The 21146-nt window shown below is 31.6% G+C and overlaps 2 protein-coding genes across 8 annotated transcripts in view; one reads left to right on the forward strand and one right to left on the reverse strand.

The window, feature by feature from the left end:
- The window catches only part of LOC108745347 (E3 ubiquitin-protein ligase CBL-B), a 58145-nt gene that overhangs the window by 34409 nt on the left and 2590 nt on the right, over positions 1 to 21146 (forward strand). For 2 of the 5 annotated variants that reach the window (XR_001939090.1, XM_018481453.1), the window contains exons 2-6: positions 16423 to 16569; positions 16684 to 16956; positions 17057 to 17279; positions 17505 to 17669; positions 20122 to 20148. Coding sequence is in view for 4 of the 5 variants with exons in the window: in XM_018481453.1 (XP_018336955.1) it covers positions 16423 to 16569; positions 16684 to 16956; positions 17057 to 17279; positions 17505 to 17669; positions 20122 to 20148 (835 nt within the window). In the remaining variant the exon portion in view is untranslated. The remainder of the gene's footprint in view (positions 1 to 16422; positions 16570 to 16683; positions 16957 to 17056; positions 17280 to 17504; positions 17670 to 20121; positions 20149 to 21146) is intronic. The other 3 variants (XM_018481454.1, XM_018481455.1, XM_018481456.1) reach the window with 3 other exon arrangements.
- On the reverse strand, positions 4843 to 9131 carry LOC108745352 (probable glutathione peroxidase 2). 3 transcript variants are annotated; one of them, XM_018481468.1, is made up of 6 exons: positions 9036 to 9126; positions 7438 to 7528; positions 6549 to 6648; positions 6365 to 6474; positions 6201 to 6292; positions 4843 to 5140 (listed from the first exon to the last, which is right to left on the reverse strand). In XM_018481468.1, exons 2-6 carry the CDS (start codon positions 7496 to 7498, stop codon positions 4925 to 4927), a joined length of 579 nt encoding a protein of 192 aa, XP_018336970.1. In that variant the 5' UTR covers positions 7499 to 7528; positions 9036 to 9126; the 3' UTR covers positions 4843 to 4924. The 3 variants fall into 3 exon arrangements, with proteins under 3 accessions (XP_018336970.1, XP_018336969.1, XP_018336971.1); XM_018481467.1 differs by having other exon boundaries at positions 7438 to 7582; positions 9036 to 9125; XM_018481469.1 differs by lacking the exon at positions 7438 to 7528 and having other exon boundaries at positions 9036 to 9131.

The raw sequence follows: 21146 nt of genomic DNA on the forward strand, positions 1-21146 counted from the left end.
ATCATTTTAAAGAGAAAATATTAAACTTTACTTACAATTAAAGAAGTTATGGCTTTAAAATGTTTTTTCGTATATCGCTTCGCGACCATTCTTCGCGGAGATATGTGAAATTTGAATTTGGTTTTTTTTAACGCTGATTTTAAGTGACTCTAAGCAAAAGGGCCATTTTTGCTTCAACGTTGAATAACTCGATGAAAAAAAATCGTATGGAGCTTCGTAAAAAAGCAAATTAAAAATAAAGATTCGCTCTTTCGAATGATATAAATCGCATTTATGTACAATTTTTATTCCACTCCGTGGAACTTGGCAAATTTCATAAAAAATTTTGAGATTTGATATATCTTTATTTATGTTTGTGTAACTTCATGAAATCTCCATGAGATCGTTTTTTTAAGTAGCGAACTGAAAAGTAGACGTTTCAATCTGTAAAATGCTTTTTTAAATCCCGATATGATAATTTTTGACAAAGTTATTGTATCTTGAAATTTTTGCAGAGTGAAACAGGTGTTGCGTTAATTTTGTTGCCCAATATATATTCGAAAGATAAGATTCCAATTTGTTGCTAACCATAAAAAAATAAATATGAAAAAAAAATGAATATATAAATAAATATAATAAATTCATTCCGACCGATGATGCCAAGGCTTAAGTTTCATTAATTGCACGTCAAATATGGTGCTCGTATGATGTTTGTATTAAAACAATCCCTAGACATTGTAGTTCTAAAATATATGCATTTCCGATTTTAGTGCTCAATCTAAATTAATAAAATTAATTAATTCGTTTCGAAAGAGCGCGCGCCGCGCTCTAAAGTTCATTATCCGATCGTCAGAAAATATGTTGCTCGCATAATATTAATATAAAAACAATCTTCAGACATCGTAGTTTCAACATATCGCGACGAATTAATTTCAATTAATCTCATTAACTTAGAGTGAGCACTAAAATCGGAAATGCATATATTTTGATATTACGATGTCTAAGGATTGTTTTAATATTAATATCATGCGAGCATCAAATTCTTTGATATGCAATTAATGGAACTTAAGTCTCAGCGTCTTTGGTCGGAATGAGTTTATTATATTATTGTTTATATATTCATTTTATTTTTTTACGGTTAGCAACAAATTGGAATCTTATCTTTCGAATATATATAAAATCTACATCATTTTAGTTGTGAATACTTTTAAAAATATGTGTACCACGAATTCTATACATATAGGTGTCGTATACGACGGTGTAGTATTTAACACATAGTGTTGGAATATTTGAATTAACGCTATATTTGAATTTTTTTTAGTTCTATTTTGGAACACTAAATTAGCACTAAAATCCCTATTTAATTTTTGTGTACCTGCCTTGTAAATATATATATTTTTTCTTGGTCCAGCTTGCCATTAAGCTGGACCCCCCATTTTTTTTATTGCTGCTAAACGGTTTAAACACTAAAATGAATACTAAATTAACACCTAAAAAGCATTAAATTTTTGAACTATTCCGAACTTGATTTTCAATGGGTCCAGTTTAATAGACGTATTGGATTTGGCTATTTAATCGAGAATCCTCTTCTAAGGGAAAATCTTTTCAGTATAGGGATTATTATTATTATGACGTTTCCAACAGATAAGAGATAAGTCGCGTCACAAATTGGTTCGAAAAATATCCCAGTAAAATCATGATCCATACACAGTGAGTCGAGTTATTTCTCGTGCTCGACAGAAGGGACCAACAAAACGTTAGGTACTCGAAATTGGGACACAAAAACAAAAGAATTGAGAGAAACATTGCTTATATTTTACAGAGTAATCTAAACGATAAATTGTCCGGCGCGTTTCGACACGACTGCTGTGCGTATCACGCGGGATTGTTTAAAAAGACGCAATTAGGCTAAAAGTGTATAGTGCTGTCAGTGACATTGTAAACATGCAAGGTCATCGAACAAGCGTAAATGCTGCATAAAAGTAACCGCTGCACTGTAGCTAATTATCACGAAAGTAAAGTGGGCGTTTATACGCGCAAGAGAAATTACATTTACGTTGGCAATGTTATTGTTAGCAGTTGGGACAAATGTATCGACCACGATACGTTATGTATGTACCATCCCACGAGACGCGCCAGTTTTGAAGTTGCCAAATTAATTAACAGTAATTTCGCGTTTCTCAAGCGTGCGCCTCAGTTGAAGGTGGAATGAAATATCGATTTTGACTCTTTGACATTGCAAAGCCGAAAGTAATACGAATGTGAGCCAGCGATTGTTTCGTGCCAATAAAATACAATTTGTATCGAAGCTTCGTTTTCTTTCGTATGTTCTAATAATTAACATTTCTACAGTTATATTTTTTGTCGCTTATCATTCGCAAAAGAGATCGCGCTTGGGATTTTGAATAAGCATGTGATCATTACACATAAATTTATTTATTTCTTATACCATATAGCAAAGTGTCTGTATATGTTACAATAAGATATTGTTGGTTTAAGTGTAATTGTATATCTTTTTGTTAGTGTCTTTACACTTACATAAATGTCAAACAAGACATACGTAGGCTGCTGGAAAAGTTTCTGCAAAAATATGAAAAAAAACATGTAAAATTCGATAAATGGCTTTATTGTTTTTCGAAGTATTCGCCTTTAAGATCGATACATTTTTGCATATGCTCGAACCAATTTTAGAAGCATTTTTTCCATTCTAAGGCTGTAACCTTAGAAATCAGTGTACGAAAGTTTCAATAGCTGCTTCAGGCGACTCAAATCGCTCACCACGCATCTTATTTTTAATGTTTGGGAACAAAAAGAAGTCATTAGGTGAAAAATAAATCAGGTGAATACGGACAATGAGTCATCAATTCGACATTATTACTGGATAAAAAATCAAAGGTTTGATGTGCTGTGTGACAGCTGACATTGTCATGATGAAGGATGATGCGACAATTTCGGTTTGTTCTACGTAATTTTCATTTATGACTTCTGGCAAACAAATTGTTGTATACCAATCAGTCCTTCGATCCTCTAAAGCCATGGTTGTCACATGTCCGGTATAACCGAAGAAACAAGCAATCATTTGCATGGCAGCACTGCGTGAACGAACAACTTTTGTTGGTTTCGGTTCATTTTGAAATACCCAAACAGTGGATTGTTGTTTACTTTTGGGCTCATAGATCCATGTTTCGTCCCCAGTAACGATATTGTAGACCAAATTTGACCGACCTCGGTTGAATTTCTTGAGCATTTCTTTGCTCCATTTAACGAGCCTGTTTTTGAGCTTCGGTCAAATTGTGTGGGATCCAACGACTGCAAAGTTTCCGTACGCTCAAGATCATGCAAAATCGTATATATTGCTTTCATGTCAATGTCTAAGGATGCCTGAATCTCGCGGTATGTTATATGCCAGTCTCGCTCAATCATTTCACGCACAGCATCAATATTAGGCAACAACAGACGTAGATGGACGACCTTCACGGAATTCATCACTAAGAAAGGAACGTCTACGCTGGAATTCGGCAAAGCAATTATAAACAGTCCTATTGGATGGTGCTTCATCTCCAAAAGCCAAATGAAGTCGATCGATGCATTGTTTCGGAGTTAGATTACATTTGTAATCGTAAAAAATCATTGCCCGAAAATTTTCACGCGAAATTTCCATTTTCTTACAAAATAACTTCTTTTAAAATACTATGCAAAACTAGTTGGCTTGGGTACAAACTGTCAATTGAATTATAGGTTAAAACGTCTAATTTTACGGATATGATAGTAGCAGAACATTGGCGCCACTGGAAGTACTAGATTGCAGAAACTTTTCCAGCAGCCTACGTATATATGTAAAAATGATAATTTTGCGGGTACAAATTAGGTAATTATTTATTATGTATTAATACTAATTATCATGTAATTAGAATGTAGAACAGAAATAAAATTTATTGTATTAATAATTTAAGTAATATGTATAGAAGTAAAGTTAATATCTTTAAGAATTTATTTTGGTAATTATGCACTTTAAGGGACGGTGCACCGCACCGATGATCTTGACATGTTGTCAAGATTATGATTCTGAATAAGTTTACCTTAACTAGGTGATAGTTATAGTAGCTTTTATAGTTTCTGAGATAAAGATCTAATTTGTGTAATAAATCTGACACTGCGCCGATGATTTTGATACATGTGGACAAGATCACAACTTTGAGTGACCTTCAGCAGGTTTTAGGTGGCGATCGCAGTTTGTTAAAAAGTTATTAACAAAGAAGTTTAAAAAATGGTGTCTCTTTTCTACTATTGTATATAAAATTTTCTGCTTTAAAATATATTTTACGACTTCCACGTGAAGCAACTTTCACCCACTTTTCCCTTGTTTCAGGGACGCACGACTTTCTACGCGAAACGTTTTTGCGTTGTTAAAGCAGGGAATTTGTTTCATCGGGATTCAGTTATGTCCAAAAGTTAGGTTTTATTAATGAATTTTTTTTATTAATAATTTTTTAACGAATAATGAGCGACGGCTAAAACTTATTGGAAGTCATTCAGAATCATGATCTTGACAAGATATGTCAAGATAAAAGTCATCAACGCAGTGTCCTTTAAAGTGCATAATTACCTTTATTTTAAATGAAACTTGTGGATATACATATATAAAGATGAGGAAGTACAAATACGTAATATTGATTTCCAGTTACTTAAACAATTCACAATTACACATTACGAAATGTAAAATATGTGCATACCTATGTCGAAAAAGAATTTAAAAAGAATTTATTGTAACATAATATGTAAGAAGGAAAAAATAAGTTTTCATATGTGTGAAGTTTTCCATATTGCAAAAAATCTACAAAATTCGTTCAAACATAATATATATAAATTTAATCTCCTATTTAATTTGTTTATACTATAAGAAATATCTACCTTAGAAAATGTCTTCCTTACATAGGAAGACAATTTAGAAATATTTTTCAAGAGAATCTTTCAACTTGTGGGGATCTACATTAGGACCGTGTCGTTCGACAACCTTGCCCTCTTTATTCACGATGAACTTGGTGAAGTTCCATTTTATGAAGTTTCCCAGCAGACCACCTTGCTCTTTCTTCAGATATGACCAAAGAGGATGCGTGTTATTTCCGTTCACGTCAATTTTCTCAAATAAATCGAATTTTACCTGGAAAATACCGGATATGTGAATATGGATTATTCATTGAGGAAAATAGGCGATTGTTGTCTGCGTTTATAATACATTCAGAGAAAAATACATTTTTTATAATGACAACTGTATAGATGATAACAATATAAGTTTCTATATGTAGAGTTTATGTACATTGAAGTTTTCGTAATTATTCAGCTTTAATCAATATGATTGGAAATCTCGCACGGAATGCAAGAGATCCGGGTTCGACTCCCGGCCGAGGTAATATTTTTCGCAATAAATTTATTACAGTTTTTTAAGATTTGGGAAATTTTTGGGGGGATTATTTGTTTCAGATTGATTGTGTGAATCCGATAATCTTATCGGCTCACAATTTATTTCTGAAAATTAATTCAATTTAAATGAGTGTATATTATATAGCAGTTCAACATCTTAACGCTCGGACCGATAAAGCGCTTCGTATTTCAAGTATTCAGCTTTAGTTACATAACTATAAAATACAATAGTTTATTCACGAACACACACACACACACACACACACACACACGCACGCACACACACACACACACACACACAATTCTGTATATTAGTTTTACTAAAACTTGCATATTTTTTCTTACTTGTTATATTGTATATATATATATATGTTGTTATCATTATGTCTTTCTCCAATGCTGAGTTGTTCCATCTTTCAATCTCAGTTTGTTTGCTCTCTTTACCTCTCCCTCGCCCTCTCCCCTGTCTCTCTCTCTCTCTCTCTCTCTCTCTCTCTCGTTCTCTTTCTTTTTTTCTTTTATCATTAGATAAATATCATTAGATAAATATCACATAATTTATCTGAAGATGGAACAACCGGCATTGAGTATATGACCTTTATCATCGGTATTGTTCCTTACGTAAGGTAATATACAGAATGCTTACAATTTTTGTGCGTGCGTGCGTGCGTGCGTGCGTGCGTGCATATATATATTGCAATATAACAAATTTTATAGTTAGCTAAGTTTTTTAGTCAAACGCTATTTTTTCACTCAAATATTTGTATTTGTAAAAGGTTATGAATAAAGGGTAAAATTACTTTTTGACGATCGGCAAAACTGCAAATCTCGTCGCTGTTTCCTGGCTCTTGACCATTGAATTGGTTACAAGGAAACGCTAGAATTCGTAATCCTGCCAAATAATGAAAAAAATGTTATTACTATTGCTTCGTAATATAGAATAACTTTCAATGTGAGAATTTACCTTTAGATTCAGCATATTCGTCGTATAGTTCATTCAGTTCTTTGTAATTTGTTGCTGTGAGGCCGCATTTCGAAGCGACGTTTACGATCAAGCATACGTGATCTTTATATCTAAACCAACAAGAGTTAATATTACATCTTTTCTATAATGTGATTTTACGCAACGCGGTCGGATTCATGCTTACTTGGATAAAGGGACTTCTTCTCCCCTGATGGAGTTCGCCGTGAAGTCGTAAATCGACATGGCTGATTTGTAATCCTTGTTTCCGCTCATCGCTGCTACAACTGCAATCGGCGAGAGCATTGAAAGTTTTTAATGTGACAAATAGATATCGACATTGCGCCTTGCAAATGACAAATACTGTTAATTATTGTATTTTTTTTTATTTTCACAATCTGATATTAATTTATTTTCTATATCTACATTAGTCGTAAGTTGCGTTCATTGAAACAAGGATAGCAAAAACAATTCATGTTTAGTTTTTTTGTGTGTAAACTAGTAAATAATTATATTGAAATAACATAACTTTTATAGAAGGAAACGCTCGATATTTTAAGAAAATTGAAATGTGATTTGTATTCATGTTAATAGATTAAAAAATGTGTCGATAAAATAATAATAATCGTGCTTTTAGATGCTTAATTTTGCTATATTTAAAACTCGCTTTCGATGCCATAGTTTTTTTTTCACGCTAAAGCATTACGAACATACAAATCGGCACAATGAAGCGATATCCGATAAAATAAAATAGAATTTTACAATATTCTTAATTGCAGTATTAATCGAGATGAAATATGTACTATATAAAATTAAGATGAAATATCGAAAGCAGCATATTTCAAGCTATTGCGAATTAAAGGTTATTGAGGCGATTAAGTTGAATGAAATATTATGGAAAATCTTTCGTAAATTCATCTCTCTCAAGTTTAAGCCTAGTAATTTTTCTGAAAAAGATAGTTTCGACAGTAATTATATATATTCATCAAAAATTAATGTCTATCGTTAGTATAGTCTATAGGGGAAATGATGTTACGATGAGAGGAAGTAAGAAGAGCAATTATCAAAATACGTGCCTGCGAAATTTCGGGTTAAGTATGTGAATCCGACGGGTACGATGAATTTTATAATACGCATTTCCGATGTGTCGGGGCCCCGCTCCTAAAACTGCCGATACAGGAAAGGAGGAGGGGAAAGAATAGTATTACAAATTCAATCCCCCTTTAACAAAAAGAATTCAGGAATTTTATATCTCGCAATTTACAGTTTTCTCATAATTGTGTCTCCTAAAGAACATATACCTATAACATGTACAAATAACAACAAAAAACTTCAGCGTGCTAGCGGGATAAGAGTAACGTACCAGTAAAAAATTTGTTGCTTGCTTAAAATTAGTATATCGTCTGAATTTGTTGCACGCTGAGGTATACCGTTGTTATTTATACTTATTTCATAGGTAATGGATTCAAAACTAGAATATTTCGATAGCAACAAAATAGCAACAAATTCTTATTTTCACGTAGATCAACTTTGTTATATGTATATTGTTCCACTAACTTAATCTTCCTTTAGCAGAACATCATTTTTTAAGAGAACCTACAGAGTAACAAATTTTTATTTCTTTGACAATTTTTTAACAACAAATGAGCAACAAATAAAAATATTAATTTGGATTGATTCTGCTCATTTTGTTCCGTTAACTTATAAGACATATTTTGTTTCATGTCAGTGATTGCGAAGTGTTCAACATCTAATACCACGCACGTCACATCGATGAATGACTTTTTAATCAACGTTTAGCATTGGCCAAATTTTAAACATTTATACTTAAAAAACTACTTTGGAAAAAATGAAATGCGCTTTCATTACTTAATTTTTCACGAAGTTTCACACGATAATAATATTATTCTTGAATTTCGGGACACTGTATAGATACATCACCATAATAAATTGTAAGTAATTGTAACAAAAGTATTTGATTCATTAACAATTTTATCAGACAATTAGATTAAATAATTCGTCATAACATAATGATCAGGTTTGGAAATATTGCGTAAAACCGTCGTGATGTATAAACAAATCGTAAAATAGTACGATTGTGTCCGAATGGACGTATGAGTTATCGTTAAAACAAGATGACTGTGCAATTCCTCTGTGTAAAATAAGACAACAGGGAAAAATCGTAAAATATTGAATATTGAACATTTGTCATCTCCTGAATTTACAATGAAGATTTCTATAACTATATATATATATAGAAAAGGAAATTAACAAATTATTATTTATATTTTTGAGCTATATTATGATATAAAAAGATTTTTTTTTTGTGAAATTGGTTATATATATATATTTGAATAAATTTATTCTTTTATCCATCCCTAACAGTAATTTGGATGTAATTATAAGTATCGATATGCGTGTGTAGAATTCTAGAGTTCTTATAAGTTATAGAAACTACGGAATTTTGCGATCAGTGGCCATCTATCGTGTGCCAGGTCAACCTCGCGGAGATAATCGGTCAGCGAATGCTCCTAGCGAAGAATCTGCGTCTAACTTTATGCCTTATGTCTCGATGATATTTCTACGAGATTTTTCGACGATTCTCGAAACGCACAAACAACTACATCGATCAAACCTCGCGTATCATTAAGACGGATCGAGTTGTATTCCTTACCGCTGAAAAACGCAAAAGCGAGCTTCGAACAAACGCTGAGGATGTCACACGAACCAATCACTAGGAATCGCTATTTTGTACTGATCATCATGTCATGTCGGAGACGCGAACGGTTTTTAACGCGCATGTGCGTCAGTGCGCAAGTACCTGGACATCAGTGGTGGATCAAGGCATTTCGAAACCCTGGAATTTGAAAAAAATTCAAATTCTGATTAACCTGTGCTCATTTCTAGCATTGTAAACTTACAAATTTTTATTAACTTTAATCTCGATCCAACTTATTCTTCTAATGCCTGTTTCTATCAATGTAGATTAATTTTAATTCAATTTAGTCTTTATCTTTTTCTAATTCTTAGAATTAGCGAAAAAGGATGAAGAATTAGAACTGAGATTGAACTGAAATTTAAATTAAATTATTTTGGTAGAAACGTGTATGTACTCATTTTTATAACCAATGTAGTTTAATTTTAATCTTGATTCAACTAATTCTTCATTCTTTTTCTAGTTCTAAGAATTAAAAAAAATAAAAAAAAGAATAAGTTAAATCGAGATTAAAGTTAATTTGTTGTTAGATGTAGAACTTAATTCTCAGTCTTTTTAACAAAAATATGTTGATATTCTTTTTTTTTTCTTCTTACGTTAGGTCTGTGACCTATTATATTCTTATATGCTTGTGGTGCGCTGGTTATTCAATAATTATTACAAGCAAATAGGATCTACAATGTTTTTTGTTGTCCAGGGCGTTCTTCACCGTAGAGACTGAAATTGCCATCTCAAAACTTTTGAAACCACTTTTTACACGTACTATAAGACAGAGCATTTTCACCTAAGGCAAATCATTTTCTTAGTCTCGCCTTTTTCTTCAATTGAAATGTGAAAAAAAGGTAGTGCTTTAAATGCTGCTTTTCGAATGACATTGCTTTCACTACTGTATTTTGAGATTACGAGTATATTGGCAGCATCGTCAACTATTATACCTTGTTTTACTAAAAATGGCGCTAAAAAATGTTAGCTAAAAATGGCGCTAAAAAATGTTAGCTAAAAATGGCGCTTTAAAACGACTATATGGTGGGAAAAAGATTTAAATTTGAATAGGTGTTGTAATAGATTAAATGTAGGGGCCGAGAATTAAGTTGTACATCTAATACTTTGGTAGAAACTGATAAAGTTCTAAGAATTAGAAAGAGATGAAGAGTAAGATGAATGGAATTAAATATTAAGTATAATCTTTGTAAAAACTGGAATTAAAAATTATATAATAATATTATAATAAATTTATACAATAAAATGTATCGTTTATACACATTGCCTTTTAATGCATACTTTTTATAAATGTTATTTATTACAAAGAATGTTGTCAAGGTTTTGGTGATCGAACAGTGAGAGATATATACGGAAGATACGGATTCAAATCTCGGTCGAGATAATATTTTTCATACCAAGTTCTTTACAAGTTCTTTTTAAGATGCTAGTAGCATCAAATTAATGATCTTATTTGGAGGAATTATTAATGTTATTTCAAATTGATTGTGTTGAAAGTCCGAAAGTAATCAGCGCGCAATCATATTTTTGAGGAAAAAATTTACTTAAATACATACCTATATGTATAGGTAGGTACTAATACGACGTACCTATACGTATTAGTATCTAACATCTAACGGGGAATGCCGTAATTAGCGCTTCTCTTATTCAATGGGGATGAAAATTTACCTATTTTCTGTATAAAAATGAATATTACATTTACATTAAACAGTTCAATGAAAGAGAGAAAGAGAGGGTAGGAGGGGGAGGGAAGAGAGAGAGAGAGAGAGAGAGAGAAAGAGAGAGAAATGATTTTCAATATTTATATTTAATAATAGAATTTTATAGTTTAAATGAAAATTTTAGCTCTATAAAGCTAGCAGGATCAAATCAACAGAATTAAATTGGACCTATCGGAATTTTTAATGCCGAAGTACTTTTCTGACTAATCATGATTGCAACTTCTACGTTTTTTTCTGTCTTACTCCACGTCATGACTACGTTATGTCTCATTACAGAGTGTTCTCTGCCATAGCCTTTAACTTAAACTGGCAGGTCCATAAAAAAAACAATACAGGGGTAAAATTAACACAACTGAATTTATATTAATTTGTATCGTTGAAAATAAGTTAATATTTTACATGTTTTCTCCTTAAAATATGACTTTATTAGTATATACTTACAATCTATGAGGCAAACCGGACACCTTTGAAACATCGTCATTTTATTTTATTTTTTTTAATTTACTAACATATTCTACACATAAAAATATAAGACACGTGTTTCGCGAAAAAAATTTGAGATTTTTTTTGTGAAGTTATTCACATTTGTAAACATATACATATAGGTATAAAAAAACGTCGCTCATGCAAACATTCAAATTATTATATCGTCGAAACAATTAGTTGTACAAAAAATACAAGAGACTGATTTTAAAGATCTTAAATTGTTATATGGATGAGTTATTTTTAATTTATTATTTTCATAAAAATGAATCATTTTCCATTTGTTTACAATTATCAACATTTTTCATCATCAACTCAATTTACAAATTTTGTAAAAATATTATCATATTCCATTTTCAATTATGAAATAATCCTGAAAATTTCCAAATGGAACTCAAATTTTTTAATTATACTACAGTTGATATAGTTTTTTAATTATACTACAGTTAACTATACTACAATTCATTCGAGTTTCATTTTGAAATGTTCAAGATTACTTCATGATTGAAATGGGAATATGATGATATTTTTTAAATTGATGAGTTGATAATGAAAAATGTTAATAAAAATTGTAAACAAATGGAAAATGATTTATTTATATGAAAATGATAAATTAAAAATAACTCATCCATAAAACAATTTAAGATTTTTTAAATCGGTCTGTTGTATTTTTGTTCGACTAATAGTATATTTTAGTATTTTGACAATATAATAATTTGAATTTTCGCATGAGTGACGTTTTTTTATAAATTCTCACAATTTACAAGCGTGAATAATTTCACAAAAATCTCAAATTTTTTTCGTGAAACATGTGTGAATCATATTTTTACCTGTAGAATATATAGCAAATTAAAAAAAAAATAAAATGACGATGTTTCAAAAGTGCCTGGTTTGTGGAATGCTTCATAGATTGTAAGTATATACTATTAAAATCATTTTAAGGAGAAAATATATATAATTAACTTTTAATTAACACAAATTCAATTGTGTTAATTTTTGCTCTTGTTTTTTTTTTGTATGGTCCTGCCAGTTTAAATATTAAATTAGCAGCGCTATTGATTTCTTGGAAATGACATAATATAGAATTGTTTTTGATAGTACAAAATGATACAAATGATTCAATCCTATTGATTTTAGAAATTATTTTTCTTTTTTTTTTTTATTTTGAATTGGTCTTATCAACTTAATATTAAGCTAGCATCGCTACGATTTTTTTCAAAATGGCACACGATACAAAATTATCATTAATGATACAATTTGAATTTTTAGTACAAAATGAGTACTAAAAATTCCGATAAATCCAATTTGATTCTGCTGATTTGATCCTGCTAGCTTTATTCAGTTGAAAATTTTTACATTTTATTTTAATTATTTTTTTAAAAACATGTCTACTTCTTATTAAAATAATGTTTAATTTAAATTTTAAATCTTTGTCAAACTTTTTATATTAGGATAAGTGGGGGGAATATGCCACACTTAAGCGAAATTAGATTTTTGAATAATTATTTGTTCAATTTAAAGTAATTTTATACACTGCTCTTCTTTTTCCATTCTTTATTTATTATTTGCGTATGATTGCAATCAGATATTTTTATTTTTTTGTTATTAAAAATAAAGAAATACGAAAGAGTTAAAAAACATAGGTAATATGCCAACATGGGTAATATGTCACATATAAAAAAAATACTATTATAGTTACAATATTACATTGATTTATTATAAAAACACATTATGAATGATTTTTAAGATAAAAATAAACATTTGTAAGATAGGAAATAGAAACCGACCGAATTAATGTTAACAACATAATATAGTAGAGAGCATCTTACCATCGGTCGAAGTTGTATATTTCAAATAATATAATATTCTTGAGTCGTGAATTTAATTAATCTCAAATGTGACTGTGCGCCGAAACGTTCGGACATTAAAACATAATCAATTTGAGATGCTAATAATCGCGAGCCAAAACGTTCGGACATTCGCGAGTATATATATAATCTCTCCCCCCTCTTCCCTATTTCAAATAAGAAACTTTTATTGCGAAAAATATTACCTCAATCAGGATTCGAACCTGGGACCTCTCGACTTTCCGGGGCGAGTGTCTTAGCCATTTGTAAGATAATAACTTCGAGGGGTTAAGCTATGTAACGTAAACTTTGTAACATAGTTCTTAACTTAGATTAAATTACTTAATATTTAGATTGCATTCCAGATATTCATTTTATTTTCAAAAATCTGATTAAGCCTCTGTTAATGAAACCTGACTCCAAGAAGCTCGATCAGTTTTTCTTGTTTTCCATTCGAGGTATTCTTATCTGAAACGTGTAAAAGTATGTAATGTATAAGTGATGAAATGTATGAATATATATTTGTATTATTTTATTTATGTTTACATATTGTTACAAATAGTTTAAATTCCCAGTAATCGAGAATGGATTAAAATGGATTAAAGAACTACATTTCTTATTCAAAATTTTGAATTGAGCAATAAATTAATATATAATAGTAAGCAAATAAATAAATGTTTAGGTTTTATTATTTATTAATTATTCGTCAATACGGATATCTCATCACTACGGGATTATGCGGCATAATGTTTGTTTATAGCGCCTTAATCTATATTGAAGAAAATAAGTGTACTGGTATTTTACCCTAACAAAAATAGTGACATATTGCTCCATGATGCCATTTTATTTTATGATGAGCCTGTACAATATGACTATTAAGAAAATGAATCAACGACGTACTGAATATTTTCATTTCAACCTATATTAATAGCTAATCAAGCTAAATATTGTGTAACGCTTAAATAATAACTTACATAAAACACTGTGAAAGTTATATGAGCACGTACTTGTTTCATGTACTACGCTATCATATTTACCTTATAAAAACAATACTATTACCAGGAAATTGTTAATGCTTATGCAATATGTTAAGCAATTGTAAACAACTTTATGACACTGATATAAGCGCTGCTAATAAGTATCATTGTTAAACACGAGTGGTATATTCCCCCAACTGACGTAAATGCAAGGTAACTCGCAGTTACCTTACATTTACAAATACAATATAGAAAAATCTAAGTTTTTTCATAATTTTTCATAATTCTTTTCATAATTTTATTTTAAAAAAACATGTAATATATCTACTCTCGATGTCAGTGTTCGTTTGATGAAAGTCTGTGTTTTCCGAGTCTAACTTTGAGCCTAGAAAACAGGAAAAAGTGATTCAGGGGATCAGATGTGATAAATACAGTGAGTAGTTAATTACCGCAATTTATAAATTTTTTGTTTAGCGATCGTCGGTATTCGATTTTTTCCATTTTTACAAAAACATCGACTGACACAAATAACTTTCAAACAACAACTGAGCGTCTAAAATGGCTACAATTTTCACAGATATCGTGGGGTGCGTTTCGAGGTACGCATGAAGCGCATGATGCATCACTTATCCTCGTTGTTCACCAAATAATAAAGAAGGATAAAACGATATATTACGCGCTTCATGCATAACTCGGAACGCACCCTTGCAAAACATGTACGATTGTAACAGATAGATAGATAATTTGGTTTATTGGCTTGACACATGAGGTAAATACAACCATTTTACAATAGTTACTTATAGGATAATACATGAAGATTGCGCTAAGAAACTTACTCTTTTACAAAGAAGGAAAAATAAAAAGGTCCTTATGGTCGAATTGATACTTAGAGATATATAAATGCTTAATCTGTTCTAAATCTAGAGTACTAAGAAGACAGGATTACAAACAAAAGACGCATAACTATAATATACTTTAAGAAAAAAACTAATACATGCATAAATAATAGCAGATAAATGTAACTATACATTTTCTTCTCTTTGTTACTTTTTTTTTTAAATTTTGTAAAACCTGATTAGATTTAAGAGCGATTGAAAGATTGTTTACTAAATATTCAACTTGCATTCGTTAAAGAAATCGGTGATGATTTCAATTTCTTTGGGTTTCATTCTTTCTTTTTAGGATTTTTCTGAAATCAACAGGAGTTTTAATTCTTAGCTTATTAAATTTCTTGACCAGACTTATTCTTGCTGTACACATTCCCATAGAATGTGGTTTTCATTTTCGACAAGTCCACAAGAACACAAATCGCTATCTTAAATCTGTGAAGGGAGTGCTTTAGCGAGTTGTGTCCGTTGCGGAGACGATTAATTGTAACAATTTTCTATCTAAAAGGCTGTTGAGAAACCAAGGTTTCGGACGGAAATAGTACTTAAAATAAAGCGCTCCTTTGTTGAAAACGTGTGCTCTATGATTCAGGGAGTTATCATTATCTTTAATACATTTGTCTCTAAAAATGTAGACCAAATGAATGACCTCTGAATGAGGGACCTCTACTTCAAGTAATGGACCCTCCATGACGGCTTTCTTAGCTAATTCATCCGCTTTGTACCTTTAATACCATTGTGAGCCGGAACCCACACCAGCTCTATATTTTTGTTTTTTTTCTCTTTACACTCGAATAAAAGTTTATTTAATTCTTGGATTAAGTATGATTGGTGCTTCAATTCCTTCATATTTAGGAGAGTACTGAAAACACTTTTAGAATCTGAGAAAATTATAAAGTCAGATAATTCTGAATTGTTAATATGTTTAATAGCTATAAGTAGAGCTATAGCTTCTGCTAAAAATATTAATGTGATATCGAAAAGTTCGTATCCAGTATTGTAATACCAGAATGATTTTGAGTAATGCCATCTTCATGTTGCTCAAAACTTTTCAAACTATTTTCGTAGTTGTACATACCGTTAAAACATGTAAAAAATTCATCTTTTTTTCCCGTCAAGTTTTCCACATTAAAACTAAAAAAAACCCAATTTCTCTGAAAAGAGTCTTATAAAATGAATGCGAGAGTATATTTTGCGTATAGTATAGTTTTACTCCAATTTTATTGAAATTTTGTTTCTGATTCTGTTTTTAACAAATATAACAAACTTTTAGCAGCAATTTAGTATATACGAAAAAATCAATTTAAAATAAAAAATAATACATATTGCTTTAAGATTTTTAACATTTAAAAATTATTTATGTAGATGATTCAACTATCTAAAAAGAAAAAAAGAATAATTTTTTTTATCTTTCATTAATTTCTTTTCAGTACATTAGTACCGTGGAAGGTGTTCAGACACGAATTGAATCAGGTTCATCCGATCAGCACGGGATTGCAAGCAATGGCCCTGAAATCCACGATAGATTTGACGTGTAATGATTATATCTCCAACTTTGAATTCGACGTATTCACGAGGTAAGTATTAAGAAATTGTAGACAACTAATTAACTTTATGAAGCTTCCGTCATAATGATTCGAAGTCATTCTTGTATATCTTGGATATATTGTACATGTTATACGACTTTCAAGGCTGTTTCAACCTTGGTCAACTCTTCTACGCAACTGGAAAATTCTGGCTGTGACGCATCCTGGCTACGTGGCTTTCCTTACGTACGACGAGGTGAAAGCCCGTTTGCAAAAATATTGCATTACTAAGCCTGGGAGCTATGTATTTCGGTTAAGTTGTACGAGGCTGGGACAATGGGCAATTGGTTACGTCACCTCTGATGGTGATATTTTACAAACTATACCACACAACAAGAGTCTATGCCAAGCATTATTGGACGGCTACCGGGAAGGCTTGTAAGTATACCATTGAGTACTGGCTTAGTTTATGTTTTTATCTGTCCAGGTTTATATCTATAAAGATTTCACGAATATATATTCGAAGATCGATTTCCAGCTACTTATATCCGGACGGTCGAAATATAAATCCAGACTTGACATGGGCGGTGCAACCAACGCCAGAAGAGCATATTAAAGTGACGGCGGAACAATATGAATTATACTGCGAAATGGGTAGCACATTTCAATTATGTAAGATCTGCGCCGAACATGACAAGGATGTAAGGATAGAACCTTGCGGTCATCTTCTCTGTACTCCATGCCTTACAGCTTGGCAGGTAGCAGTATATAATCCTCTTACGTTTTATTGCAATCAATCAATATTTCTGTATTATTGTGATCTCAGCGATCAATAAATGTTTCTGTATAATAGATTTCGATTCAATTTTACACCTAGATGTATAACATATTGCGATAAAAATATTTTACGTTATTTCATTACCACAGTAGAGAAAAAGATACATATATGTATATCGTTAACGTTATATCTAATCGGTTGCTTATAGGATTCCGAGGGACAAGGTTGTCCGTTTTGTCGAGCTGAGATTAAAGGCACCGAGCAGATCGTTGTAGATCCGTTCGACCCGCGAAGAACTCACAGACCCGGGGCGCATTCGGCGTCTGCTAGTAACGCATCGACTCCCACGCGGGATCTCGACCCCGACACCGAGGTATCCGACTAGGAATAGCATCCATCTTCATTATTAAATGTGTTTTATGTATAATAACATCCCTCCCTCATCGCAGAGAGTATGCCTCATTCTCGAGAATGCCTCATACATTTCATACGAGACTTCGCGGTTTATTTCTACGGTCGTGTACGCGTGTCATGTCATTTCGTACGTTCGTCACGATTGTATGCCGTACCTCATGACAGGTTCGCGGTAGTAATAGGCATATAATACAATGAAGCTACTTACTCTTCTACCGGGACCAAGAGGACGTCAAATTGCAAGGATGTGACTATATAATTCTATAGAGTTCGTTGTCCTTTCCTTTTTTTTATGTTTGCAAAATTACGGACGAGCTGATGGAATGATTGCTCGATCATTAGCCGAACGGTTAGTCTTATCTATCGCGCAACTAACAAGTTTTGCAAGATCGTCTATATCGCATAATTAAATTTCATCAATTACGCGGGGGCTCTCAGGTAAGGCTCGCTTTTCTTGCATCTCATTGAAAACTATAAATCGGTCCCTTATTCTATGGCCCATTTTCACTGTTATTTATGATTATGCATACGCAATCTTAGTTCCGAACGATTCTGTTTAACATACACTGACAATGAGTCAAGAGATTCGATAAGAAATTCTCCGGATTTAGATATACGCCCGTTTATTATAATGCGTTAATCTATCAGCGGAGAGAAATGTATTAGGCAGTATAGTTTCGCATCCAATTACAAAGAGGATAACATTTACTTATTTTACAAAAATTTTTCAATTCACATAATTCATAATGCATGTGCATATGCGTATTTTAAAAGCGCTCTTTTTTTTGAAGTATATGCATACAGACGATTTTGATGCCTGTGATAAATCTTTGTGTATATTATTTATGCATATTATATAGTTTATAAATAATTACATGTGACTTAATTCACATATACGAAGCACAAAAAAGTTCTACAAAATGGATTTCACGAGCAAAACTTTGAATATAATCACACTACTGAAGTTGCATTTGTAATTTTCACCTGCTCGATAGATTGCAAAACGGATAAGCACGATATTTAGAAGCATTTTTCTTTCGAAAATTTGGAATGATTAAGCGACGAAATTGATATTACTTGCATAGTATTAAACAATTTTAATTATGTACAATTATGTAAAAATTTTTATTAAGTAAATTTAATTTTTATTATTTGAAGTATACTGTTAATTAATGGTGCTGTCGTTAACGATTGACAAACTACAATTTATTTTGAATTGCATATTAAATCATTTATTTGATCTCATTATTATTCAACAGTCACAAGATCTATTTAAATGTTTATTATCGCACTTCTACATCTTCGAGTGTTGTGACAAACGAATGATTATTTTATAAAGAACGAAACAGCTCTATGACTCATATTTGAAAGAAAAGATATGTACTATTAAGTCTTTAAATATAGCTTTAAGCGTTCATAATAAAGGACACGAGAAAAAATAGTATGCGATGATCAAACAAAGTAGCATGCACTGAATAGCCGATTCGAAAAACCAATTACTATCATTATATATCTTGTTAAGATGTATTGTGTACCTGCTGGCGGTAGATTCGAATGTAATGTCATGTTAACGTCATCATTATGGAAACGACGGTTCGTTTCTAGCGTTATTCTATATTATTTCTTTATGTTAAAATATTAATTTATTATTTATATGTGTACTGTATCGAAAGAAAAAAATAGACAAGAAAGATGATTTCGATATACCAATCGTCGCGCGCTAAATCAAATGCTATGGTATTACACGTACGTTTTTAATGCAAGACATCTGTAAAATTTTGTAACGCATAATGCATGCAACTGAGGCCATTGCAGTGTAAGCAAGGAATCGATTTGATTCTCTGGCACAATTATCGGCAGATTATCAATTTAGACCTCGTTAAGCTTTATCCGGCTATTTTAGATTGTATTACGATCACGTAGAGCTCATTCGTGCTTTAGTTATTAGTGATTCGGTGAGAAGCGTTCGCTATAATTGCGGAACCTTCTTATATATGTACCGCGTAAGATTGGACCAATTCTCATAAACGTAACTTTAGCATATGATCACCGAGTAGCGTATTATTCATTGTAAAATATTAGGGACTTCAGAATAATTTTTTTATAATAAAATTGTATTGTCATTTATTTCGAGTTACTTCTGCACTTCGTGTATGCGCCACGCAATATCCCTTATGCTAGATTCTTTAGTTTCGTTATTAATTTAAAGTTTCGTTATTGGCGATCTCAAGTTGCCCCTCCAGCAACAGGGAGAACCCTCCGAACGAAAATACGATAACTTTATTATATATCGTTCGCATGATCGTTTACTTTTATTTCATAATGTTATCCACCCACTGGGGTCACATTGCTCTACTACCCGCTGCATGATCCAAACTAATCGATAATGTACATGTCTGACGGGGAGGAAGTCGTACAACAGTCGTGCGCAATCACAGGTAAGTGACAATATGCATTATGGCCGTCTGCTTCTACGCTTTGTAATTATGCTCATATTTTTTTACTCATGACGTTACTCGCACTTTATTTATGATGGTTGCATCGAGTGAAAGAGAAGATTGACGGCATTCGACGACATTTCCATATCGTTCGTGATGAAAAAACTTTTCCTCTCGCGTGATGATGAGTAACGTCACAGAGAAACTATTTATCGTTGAAGTAATGAAATGATTTTTTTGCGATTTAGATTGTTTCTTGAATGATTACGCGTAAAAGATCTTTTGTTTTGTATCTTCATAGGCTATCACAGCCAGTACTTATACAACTTCTCTCTTTTGCAAGCGGATTATTTTCCTTATAAAAAGAATCAATGATTCAAATGCTAACATTTTGCAAAAGATAAAAGTATAAATAATTGACCGATCACTACAGCTTCAAGGCAGCAGATGGTTCAACGCTTTATTTGCTTCGATGAATTCAGAAAGATTTAACTAGAGGAGGTCAACTTGCGGATAATAATTGCATACATTCTCTCTGTTGGAAGTAAAATAGGTGGTATAATTGTCATTTCTTGCGGAATCTCCATAATCATCATGCTTGTTCTTTCACAATTTTTCATATAATGTCTTCTTATTTAAAAATTGAAATAGTCCCATCTAACGTCGCTGAAAAAGATAAAGCGTTATATGCAAGATGATTTAAAATTGATAATAGAGATAATACTATTGCTACAAGAGATGTTGTATATGAAAGTAATTTATAAACGTTAAGCAACCTCACCTAAATTGCGTGTTACGTAGATCTGAGATCTTACATTTGCAAAATTTTTTTCTATTTTATTCTTCATATGAAAGTCAGTTTTATCTTACCGGCAATTTTCTTTTGTGATATGTAAGATAAAGCATGAACTTTTTGATTGATATTTTTGTACTGATAGTGGTATGATCTAAATTCTGTTGTTTTAGATAATTTGGTTCAAAGATATCTGTGAAATATA

The sequence above is a fragment of the Trachymyrmex septentrionalis genome, unplaced genomic scaffold (assembly GCF_001594115.1).
Source record: "Trachymyrmex septentrionalis isolate Tsep2-gDNA-1 unplaced genomic scaffold, Tsep1.0 scaffold138, whole genome shotgun sequence".
NCBI classification, from domain to species: Eukaryota; Metazoa; Arthropoda; class Insecta; order Hymenoptera; family Formicidae; genus Trachymyrmex; species Trachymyrmex septentrionalis.